Genomic DNA, 11,025 nt, shown 5'->3' with positions numbered 1-11,025 from the left:
GCAGCACTGTCGGAGGGGCAGTACTGAGGGAGCGCAGCACTGTCGGAGGGGCAGTACTGAGGGAGTGCCGCACTGTCGGAGGGGCGGTACTGAGGGAGCGCCGCACTGTCGGAGGGACGGTACTGAGGGAGCGCAGCACTGTCGGGGCGGCAGTACTGAGGGAGCACTGCACTGTCGGAGGGGCGGTACTGAGGGAGCGCCGCACTGTCGGAGGGGCGGTACTGAGGGAGCGCCACAGTCGGAGGGGCGGTACTGAGGGAGCGCCGCACTGTCGGAGGGACGGTACTGAGGGAGCGCAGCACTGTCGGGGCGGCAGTACTGAGGGAGCACTGCACTGTCGGAGGGGCAGTACTGAGGGAGCGCCGCACTGTCGGAGGGGCGGTACTGAGGGAGCGCCGCACTGTCGGAGGGGCGGTACTGAGGGAGCGCCGCACTGTCGGAGGGGCGGTACTGAGGGAGCGCCGCACTGTCGGAGGGGCGGTACTGAGGGAGCGCCGCACTGTCGGAGGGGCAGGACTGAGGGAGCGCCGCACTGTCGGAGGGGCAGGACTGAGGGAGCACCGCACTGTCGGAGGGGCAGTACTGAGGGAGCGCCGCACTGTCGGAGGGGCGGTACTGAGGGAGCGCCGCACTGTCGGAGGGGCCGTCTTTCGGATGAGACATTAAACCCGAGGCACCGTCTGCCCTCTCGGGCGGACGTAAAAGATCCCGCGGCCACCATTGGAAGAAGAGCAGGGGAATTCTCCTCGGTGTCCTGGGGCCAATATTTATCCCTCAACCAACATCACTAAAAAACAGATCATTATCACATTGCTATTTGTGGGAGCTTGCTGTGCGCAAATTGACTGCCGCGTTTCCTACATTACAACACTTCGAAAAGGTGCATATTGTAAAAAGGATATAGAGGCACTGGAGAAGGTGTAAACAAGGGTCACAAGAACTGAGAGGTTATAACTATCAGTAAAGATTGAACAGGCCGGGGCTCTTTTCTCTAGAAAAGAGAAGGCTGAGGGGTGACCTGATCGAGGTCTTTAAAACTATTTAGGGGTTCGATAGGGTAGACGTAGAGAAGATGTTTCCACTTGTGGGGGAGACCAGAACTAGGGGCCATCAATATAAGATCGTCACTAATAAATCCAATCGGGAATTCAGGAGAAACTTCTTTACCCAGAGAGCGGTGAGAATGTGGAACTCGCTCCCACAGGGAGTGGTTGAGGCGAATAGTATCGATGCATTTAAGGGGAAGCTGGATAAACATAGAAGATAGGAGCAGGAGTCGGCCATTCGGCCCCTCGAGCCTGTTCCGCCATTTAATGAGATCATGGCTGATCATCCAAAATCAGTATCCTGTCCCTGCCTTCTCCCCATATCCCTTGATCCCTTTAGCCTTAAGAAATATATCCAACTCCTTCTTGAATATATTTAATGAATTGGCCTCCACTGCCTTCTGTGGTAGAGAATTCCACAGGTTCACCACTCTCTGGGTGAAGAAATTCCTCCTCATCTCAGTCCTAAATGGCCTACCCCTTATCCTTAGACTGTGACCCCTGGTTCTGGACTCCCCGGCCATCGGGAACATCCTTCCTGCATCTAGTCTGTCTAGTCCTGTTAGAATTTTATAATAAACACAAGAGGGAGAAAGGGAATAGAAGGACATGTTGACGGGGTGAGATGAAGAGGCGAGTGTGGAGCAGAAACACCGGCACGGAGCAGTCGGGTCGATCGGCCTGTTTCTGTGCTGTCAATTCTACGCACTCCATCGACTGCGACGCGCTGCGGGATGTCCCAAGGCCGCGAAAGTATAAACGTGCGTTCTCTCTCTCTCTCTCTCTGTCAGCCCGGAATCGACCTTCAGCACTCCCCTCGGCGCGCTGCCAATGCCCATGTTTTCGCCGGTGATGAGCAACCTGCCGATGCCGGCGCCCACCCCAATGGTCTGCAGTCAAGACGGCGAGGAAGAAGACGATTACGACTCTTAGCTTTGGGTGTCATTAGTTTTCGTTTGGGGGTGGGGGGGAGGTTGGAGTGGCGGTGTGGGGGGGGGTTTTATTGCGTTTGAGTATGTGTGTGTGTGTGTGTGTGTGTATGTGTTTCTTCTCTCGAGTTCCTCTGGGTTATTTTTTGAGTTTTATTTACTGCGTCCGTGTTGCAGTTCTTAAACTATTTTATCCCCTCGCTGTGTTTGTCGTGCGCGCGGAATCCCCCCCCCCCTCCACACACACACACACCCTCCGCAACCCCACCCTCCCAAAATTAAGTGGATTAAGAGAGAGGATGCAAAGAGTTAGGCGAGGTGGGTCTAGCACTGGCGCTGAAGACACCAGCAGCTCATCTCAAGCTGACAGCTTGCCATTATTTTTAATTTTTAATTTTAGTGAAACGCAAAATAAAATTAAAGAAAAAACTAAACTTTTTTTTTTAAAGTCCCACTCTCTCGTTTACCCAGGCCGGTTGGGTTTTTTGAAGCCACGGGGAACCTCGCCAGTTCCGCTCGGGAGGAATGTCGATGTATATTGAAATGTGTACAAACATTAATCTAGGAATGTGCCATCTGCTCCATTTATTATTTCTTTTCCTCCCCTCCGCTGTTGCTGTTTAACGAGACTCGGTAGTTTTTCGAAACGGGAGAATGTTTCGGGGTGGGGGAGAAATGGCCATCTTGCTCTGAATAAAGGCATTTTTAGGGGAAGATAAAGCGTCTGGTTTTCCGATGATTTCTGCTTTACTGCCGTCTCGGAGTCTGAACATATAAGAGCATAAGAAATAGGAGCAGGAGTCGGCCATTCGGCCCCTCGAGCCTGCTCCACCGTTCAATAAAATCATGGCTGATCATCGACCTCAACTCCGCTTTCCCGCCTGATCCCCATATCCCTCGATTCCCTTAATATCCAAAAATCTATCGCTCTCAGTCTTGAATATACTCAACGACTGAGCCTCCACAGCCCTCTGGGGTAAAGAATTCCAAAGATTCACCACCCTCGAGTGAAGAAATTCCTCATCTCAGTCCTAAATGGCTGACCCCTTATTCTGAGACTGTGACCCCTGGTTCTAGACTCTCCATCCAGGGGGAAACATCCTCCCTGCATCTAAGTGTGTGGGGGAACTGGTTTTGTTTCTGTTTTGTGGGGTGGGGTGAAAGGGGGTTCTGTTGATGGTGCTTCCCCACCCCCTCTACCAAGGGAGAAACCGCCAATCTGATCGCCACCCCCCCAAGATGGGTAACACCACTTCAGGTGGACGTAAAGGATCCCGTGGCCACTATTAGAAGAACAGCAGTGGCGTTCTCCCTGGTGTCCTAGAAGGATACAGCACAGGAGGAGGCCATTCGGCCCATCGTGCCTGCCCTTTAAAAGACCGATCAAGTTCGTCCCACTCCCCTTGGCTCTTTCCTCACCTCACAGCCCTACAAATTTTTCCTTTTATCCAATTCGCTTTTGAAAGTTCCTATTGAATCTGCTCCCACCGCCCTTTCAGGCAGCGCATTCCAGATCACAACAACTCGCTCCATAAGAAAAATTGTCTACATCTCCCCCTCTGAATTTTTTTTTGCCAATTATCTTAAATCTGTGTCCTCTGGTTACCGACTCTCCTGCCAGTGGAAGCAGTTTGTCTTTACTTTTATCAAAACCCTACATAATGTTCAACACCTCTATTAAATCTCCCTTTAACCTTCCCTGCTCTAAAGGGGAACACCAACCCCAGTCTCTCCACCTAACTGAAATCCTTCATTCACCTGGACCATTCTAAAATTAGAATCCAGAAGGCCTGTCTGTGCTGAGCATGTTCACAAGGCAATAACAAAAAACCCAGGTCATTTGGCCCAATAGGTTCTCTCTCTGCGCCAGACTGAGGGGTGGTTAAGTCCTCAATTCTATTTGCAATGGTGTGTGTGAGAATGAGCTTTGCCCCGGAGAAAGATGGCGTACCATCAGCGGGGCGTATTTGGGCCGGTGGCGGAAGTGACGATTTGTGCGGGGCAAGATTGATAGGGGGTGCTGGAGAGGAGGGCGGAAGTGACGATGTGTGCGGGGCAAGATAGCAAAAGTGCGTAGTTTAGGATGGCGGCGGAGTGGAGGATGCTGTGTGTCACGGTGCTGCTGTCGTTGTTGTTCGGGTCCGGGGAGACCAGCGGCATGCCCGGCGGCATCTCCTCGGTGGCGTTGGACGATCCGGGGGTGCTGAGCGCGGCCCGGGCGGCGGCGAAGGCTTTCAACCACGGGTCGAACCAGGCGCACCTGAGCAAAGTGCGGAGGGTGGCGAGTGCCAGCCGGCAGGTGAGCGAGAGAGACCCGGGTTCAAACCCCACCGCCGCCGCCAAATTGTCCCACACTCAGATGAGCTAAAATTTTCTCCAATTAAAATAAATATATATACAAACTCCGGTCCTTCTCCCTGCCATCTGACAACCTTGGTGTCACCTGTGACTCAGTTGGTAGCACACCAGGGACTTGAGCACATAAAGCTAGGCTGACACTCCAGTGCAGTACTGAGGGAGCGCCGCACTGTCGGAGGTGCCGTCTTTCAGATGAGACGTTAAACCAAGGCCCCGTCTGCTCTCTCAGGTGGATGTAAAAGATCCCACGGCCATTATTGTAAGAAGAGCAGGGGTGTCCTCGCCAATATCCCTCAACCAACATAACAAAAACAGATGATCTGGTCATTATCACATTGCTGTTTGTGGGACCTTGCTGTGCGCAAATTGGCTGTCGCGTTTCCCCACATCCTCCACTTCAAAAAAAAAAAGTATTTTGTTGGCTGTAAAGCCTTTTGAGATGTCCGGTGGTTGTGAGAGGCGCCATATAAATGCAAGTCTTTCTTTCTAACGAAGACTGCTTATTTCCACCTCCCTAATGTCGCCCTGTCTCCGCCCTTGCCTCAGCTCATCTGCTGAAACCTTCACCTGTGTCTTTGTTACCTCTAGACTTGACTATTCCAACACACTCCTGGCCGGCCTCCCACATTCCACCCTACGTAAACTTGAGGTCATCCAAAACTCGGCTGCCCCGTGTCCTAACTCGCACCGAGTCCCGTTCGCCCATCACCCCCTGTGCTCGCTGACCTACATTGGCTCCCGGTTAAGCAGCGCCTCGATTTCAAAATTCTCATCCTTGTTTTCAAATCCCTCCGTGGCCCTCGCCCCCCTCCCTATCTCTGTAACCTCCTCCAGCCCCACAACCCCCTGAGATCTCTGCGCTCCTCCAATTCTGGCCTCTTGAGCATCCCCGATTTCCATCACTCCACCATTGGCGGCCGTGCCTTCAGCCGCCTGGGCCCTGAGCTCTGGAATTCCCTCCCTAAACCTCTCCGCCTCTCCTCCTTTAAGACGCTCCTTAAAACCGACCTCTTTGACCCAGCTTTTGGTCACCTGTCCTAATGTCTCCTTATGTGGCTCGGTGTCAAAATTTTTTGTCTTTTAATACTTCAGGTTTGGCCTCACCAATGCCCTGTATAATTGTAGTAAGACTTCTTTACTCTTGTACTGTAACCCCTTTGTGACAAAGGAGAAGTTATGCTAAACTTGGTTAGACCACACTTGGAGCACTGTGCACAGCCCTGGTCTCCATATACCTTGGTTAGACCACACTTGGAGCACTGTGCACAGTCCTGGTCTCCATATACCTCGGTTAGACCACACTTGGCGCACTGTGCACAGCCCTGGTCTCCATATACCTTGGTTAGACCACACTTGGAGCACTGTGCACAGTCCTGGTCTCCATATACCTCGGTTAGACCACACTTGGAGCACTGTGCACAGCCCTGGTCTCCATATACCTTGGTTAGACCACACTTGGAGCACTGTGCACAGTCCTGGTCTCCATATACCTCGGTTAGACCACACTTGGCGCACTGTGCACAGTCCTGGTCTCCATATACCTCGGTTGGACCACACTTGGAGAACTGTGCACAGTCCTGGTCTCCGTATACACCTCGGTTGGACCACACTTGGAGCACTGTGCATAGTCCTGGTCTCCATATACCTCGGTTAGACCACACTTGGAGCACTGTGCACAGTCCTGGTCTCCATATACCTCGGTTAGACCACACTTGGAGCACTGCGCACAGTCCTGGTCTCCATATACCTCGGTTAGACCACACTTGGAGCACGGAGCACTGTGCACAGTCCTGGTCTCCATATACCTCGGTTAGACCACACTCGGAGCACTGTGCACAGTCCTGGTCTCCATATACCTTGGTTAGACCACACTCGGAGCACTGTGCACAGTCCTGGTCTCCATATACCTTGGTTAGACCACACTCGGAGCACTGTGCACAGTCCTGGTCTCCATATACCTTGGTTAGACCACACTCGGAGCACTGTGCACAGTCCTGGTCTCCACATACCTTGGTTAGACCACACTCGGAGCACTGTGCACAGTCCTGGTCTCCATATTATGAAAAGGATATCGAGGCACTGGAGAAGGTGCAAAAAAGATTTACAAGGATGATACCAGAAATGCGAGGGGACACCTATCAGGAAAGACTGAACAGGCTGGGGCTCCTTTATAGAAACATAGATAGAAGATAGGAGCAGGAGTCGGCCATTCGGCCCCTTGAGCCTGCTCCGCCATTCAATGAGATCATGGCTGATCATCCTATCTTGAAAAGAGAAGGCTGAGGGGTGACCTAATAGAGGTCTTTAAAATGATGAAAGGTTTTGATAGAGTGGATGCAGAGAGAATGTTTCCACTTGTGGGGAAGAGCATAACTAGAGGCCATCAATATAAGATAGTCACCAAGAAATCCAATAGGGAATTCAGAAGAAACTTCTTTACCCAGAGAGTGGTGAGAATGTGGAACTCGCTCCCACAGGGAGTGGTTGAAGCGAATAGTATTTAAGGGGCAGTTAGATAAGCATAGGAGGGAGAAGGGAATCGAGGGTTATGCTGCTAGAGTTAGATGAGGAAAGACGGGAGGAGGCTCGAGTGGAGCATAAATGCCGTCATGGAGGCCTGTTTCTGTGCCGTATATCCTGTGTAAAATGTTGCAAGTACAGGGGCAAGGAAAGGGGGGAGGGGAGGAAAGAACAAAAGGGAAGGTCTGGGATAGGCTGGAAGGCAGGAGAGATTAAATGACAAAAGGGATGATGATGCAAGGCAAAAAGAGATGGTTATGGGACAAGTAAAGAAACAAAAGCTGAGTCTCGAAGCGGTGTGAATGGGAATGGCAGAATCATCAACGGCTGACATGTGAAAAAATATAGGGGCAGAGGTTATAGTCTAGAATTGTTGAACTCGATGTTGAATCCGGAAGGGTGTAAAGTGCCTAATCGAAAGATGAGGCGCTGCTCCTCCAGCTTACGTTGAGCTTCGTTGGAACAGTGTAGAGAGGTCAGAGTGGGAGTGCAGCGGAGAATTAAAGGGACGGGCGACTGGAAGCTCGGGGTCACGTTTGCAGACTGAATGGAGGTTGTGCTGCAACGCGATCACCCAATCTGCCTTTGTTTACAGTATACTAAATTGCAAGAAGTACGAGTGAATGGCTATTTCACCTGGAAGGAGTGTTTATTTAAATAAATAAATCTGGAATTAAAAAGCTAGTATCCGTAATGGGGATCATGAAACTACCGGATTGTCGTAAAGACCCATCTGGTCACTAATGTCCTTTTTAGGGAAGGAAATCTACCGCCCTTACCCAGTCTGGCCGGTGTGTGACTCCAGACCCGCAGCAATGTGGTTGACTCTTAACCGCCCTCTGAAATGGCCGAGCGAGCCACTCGGTTGTAACAAACCGCTACAAAAAAAACCTTCACCCCACGGACTGCAGCGGTTCAAGAAGGCGGCTCACTACCACCTTCTCGAGGGCAATTCGGGACGGACAATAAATGCTGGGCCTGGCCAGCGACGCCCACATCCCAGGAACGAATAAAAACAAAATAAAGGGGCAGGTGGGGGGCCACTCAGCCCCTCGAGCCTGTTCCGCCATTCAATGAGATCATGACTGACCTGTGACCTCACTCCATATACCTGCCTTTGCCCCGTATCCCTTAACAGAAATCTCAGCTTTAAAATTGACAATTTGATCGAGCATCGATTGTCGTTTGCGGAAGAGAGTTCCGAACTTCTCCCACCCTTTGTGTGTAGAAGTGTTTCCTAACTTCACTCCTGAAAGGTCAGGCTCTAATTTTTAGACTCTGCCCCCTAGTCCGAGACTCCCCAACCAGCGGAAATAGTTTCTCTCTCTCTCTACCCTATCAGTTCCCCTTAATATCCTGAAACCTCCAATCAATTCACGCCTAAATTCCAGGGAATACAACCTGAGTTTGTGTAATCTCGTCTCCTGATTTAATCCATGGAGTCCGGGTATCATTTCGGGAGGGGGGAGGTGAGGGGGAAAGAGTTGAGGGCTGAACAGGGAGGGGAGGGAGGAGTTTGGAGAGAAAGTTGGGGAACATGGGGGAATAAGGTGATGGAGTGAAAGGCAGAGGAGGAGGGCGGTAGGGAATGAACAGGAGAGGGTGAGGGCGGGAGATGGGTGGGGGAATATGGGGAGGGTGGGGTGAAAGGGAGGGAGTTGGGTATAATGGGTGGAGAGGTTGGGGAAGGAGAGAAGATGGGCTTGAGGGGAGGGTGATGTGTAAGGGGAGAGTGAGGTGAAGGAAGGGAAGCGAGCGGAGGAGGAGAAAAGGTGGGAAGGGGGAGGGAAGAGAAGAATTGGCAGAGAGAGTGTTGCAAAGGAATCGAGGGAGGTGCAGAGGGGTTGAGAATGAGTGTAGCGAGAGGGAGGGGTACGGAGTGGAGGCAGCAACAGGAAGGAATGAGGGGAAGTGGGGATGGGCCAAGGAAGGAATGAGGGGGATGGGGTGAGAACCTGCACATTTCTGTTAACCTGGGAATCAGGGGGGGAAACTCTCCACTGGCTGGATTCGGCCCTAGCACAAAGGAAGATGGTTGTGGTGGTTGTAGGCCAATCCTCTCAGTCCCAGGGCATCGCTGCAGGAGTTCTTCAGGGCAGTGTCCGAGGCCCAACCATCTTCAGCTGCTTCATCAATGACCTTCCCTCCAGCATAAGGTCAGAAATGGGGATGTTAGCTGATGACTGCACAGTGTTCAGTGCAGAAGAAGGCCTTCGTAGCAAGAGGATTCGAGTACAGGAGCAAGGATGCCTTGCTGCAGTTGTACAGGGCCTTGGTGAGACCACACTTTGAGTATTGTGCGCAGTTTTGGTCGCCTTATCTGAGGAAAGATGTTCTTGCCATGGAGGGAGTGCAGCGAAGATTCACCAAACTGATACCTGGGATGGCAGGAATGACGTATGAGGAGAGATTGGGTCGATTAGGCTTATACTCACTGGAGTTTAGAAGAATGAGAGGGGATCTCATTGAAACTTATAAAATTCTAACAGGACTAGACAGACTCGATGCAGGAAGGATGTTCCCGGTGGCGGGGGAGTCCAGAACCAGGGGTCATAGTCTAAGGATAAGGGGTAAGCCATTTAGGACTGAGATGAGGAGGAATTTCTTCACCCAGAGAGTGGTGAACCTGTGGAATTCTCTACCACAGAAGGCAGTGGAGGCCAATTCATTAAATATATTCAAGAAGGAGTTAGATATATTTCTTAAAGCTAAAGGGATCAAGGGATATGGGGAGAAAGCAGGGACAGGGTACTGAGTTTGGACGATCAGCCATGATCTCATTAAATGACGGAGCAAGCTCGAGGGGCCGAATGGCCTACTCCTGCTCCTGTCTTCTATGTTTCTATGTTCAGGGCCATTCACAACTCCTCAGACAATGAAGCAGTCCATGCCCGCATGCAGCAAGACTTGGACGACATTCAGGCTTGGGCTGATTCGTGCCACCCAAGTGCCGGGCAATGACTATCTCCAACAAGCGAGAGTCTAACCAGCTCCCCATGACATTCAGTGGCAATGCACGCAAGGGTTTCACTGCCCGCCCCTCAAGTGTGAGCTTAGTTTTGGGATGGGGGGGGTGGGGGGTTGGTTACTTCTTCGCCTTGTCTCGGCTGCTGAACCGATTGTGTCTTCAGGTGGTGTCGGGGCTCCTGTACCGTCTGACGCTGGAGCTAGGACCCACTATCTGCAGGAAGTCAGCGGGACCGAACATCGACCTCGACAGCTGTGACTTCCAACAGAACCCGCAGTACACCGAGGTGAGAGAATCCTGGGGTGCCGGTGGGGGGGGGGTGGTGGTGGTGTCGGGTGCTGGGAGACTTGGCCAGGGATAGGGGTGGTGGCAATGTTCCCTTTAAGCCGCGCCGCCAGCTCGCTGGCTTTCAAATAGGGAAGATTGCGTATTTCGAAGGGGCTGCGCACGGGTGACTTGGTTGGGTGCCAGGGGAGACTGCGGGTGCCTGGGGCGCCGGGAGATTCGGTGTTGGGTGAGGGTCGGGGGGCCGGGAGACTCGGTGCTGGGTGAGGCTCGGGGGACGCCGGCAGTCTCGGTGCTGAGTGACAGTAACGCTGGTGTCTGTTGTTCCATCAGAAGTTAACGTGTACCTTCGAGGTCTGGGACCAGCCATGGATCGGTCCGATGGACGTGGCGATGAAGAAATGCCGCCGTAGCAGGGGAGGCTAACTCGGCCTCCCATCGTCACGCCAAGTGCCAGTATGAGGATATATCACTTCGCTAATGCAGAACTAATCACCAGCTCGTATCTGAGGGTGTCGAGAGCTCGCTGTGATTGATGTGACGCTCCTCCTCATCACCCCCCCGACTCCAACCCGTCACCCTAACCCACCGCAGGCCACATCTTGTGAAGATTGACCATCGGAAGCCAGCACATTCCCACGGCCCGAGTACACCACTCAGTGCGGCCCTTTCACTAATGTACCTAATGCACACATGCCGAATGTATCTTCATTATATCCAGCGGCGATTTTCAAACACTTGGTTCAGTGCTGTCCGCCAGAGAGATCAGTTTGCACGTCTAACTCCTTCCCTCTCTCTGTTGTGGGGCGTCCTCTGGGCCCACTATTATTTCCACTGGTGCCTGCACAGTATTAAGCTCCGAGTACACTATTTTTGTATCCTTGTATTTTAATTTACTGAATAAATGATTCTTGCATTA

At 52.1% G+C, this 11,025-nt stretch overlaps 2 protein-coding genes across 2 annotated transcripts in view; both read left to right on the top strand.

Annotated features, from left to right (window-relative positions):
- Positions 1-2,695, top strand: part of drap1 (DR1-associated protein 1 (negative cofactor 2 alpha)) — a 31,680-nt gene extending 28,985 nt beyond the window's left edge. The window contains exon 7 of the mRNA XM_085976216.1: positions 1,838-2,695. Coding sequence (XP_085832342.1) covers positions 1,838-1,979 — 142 coding nt within the window. The 3' untranslated portion in view covers positions 1,980-2,695. The remainder of the gene's footprint in view (positions 1-1,837) is intronic.
- Positions 2,696-4,019: 1,324 nt separating this feature from the next.
- On the top strand, positions 4,020-11,025 carry LOC147092908 (cystatin-2-like). The gene is made up of 3 exons (XM_085976217.1): positions 4,020-4,274; positions 9,985-10,107; positions 10,440-11,025. Exons 1-3 carry the CDS (start codon positions 4,059-4,061, stop codon positions 10,530-10,532), a joined length of 432 nt encoding a protein of 143 aa, XP_085832343.1. The 5' UTR covers positions 4,020-4,058; the 3' UTR covers positions 10,533-11,025.

The sequence above is a fragment of the Somniosus microcephalus genome, unplaced genomic scaffold (genome assembly GCF_052327205.1).
Source record: "Somniosus microcephalus isolate GS21.2 unplaced genomic scaffold, FLI_Smic_1.0 unresolved_chr2, whole genome shotgun sequence".
Lineage (NCBI taxonomy): Eukaryota > Metazoa > Chordata > Chondrichthyes > Squaliformes > Somniosidae > Somniosus > Somniosus microcephalus.
The sequence above is the reverse complement of the archived record's forward strand: the minus strand, read 5'-3'. Positions and strand labels throughout refer to the sequence as shown.

Bases quoted from the DNA above. Each gene is read 5' to 3' on its own strand.
- LOC147092908 (XM_085976217.1), top strand. From the start codon at position 4,059: ATGGCGGCGGAGTGGAGGATGCTGTGTGTCACGGTGCTGCTGTCGTTG. The intron at 4,275-9,984 runs GTGAGCGAGAGA...TTGTGTCTTCAG, and splicing joins TGGCGAGTGCCAGCCGGCAG to GTGGTGTCGGGGCTCCTGTA. The intron at 10,108-10,439 runs GTGAGAGAATCC...TTGTTCCATCAG, and splicing joins AGAACCCGCAGTACACCGAG to AAGTTAACGTGTACCTTCGA.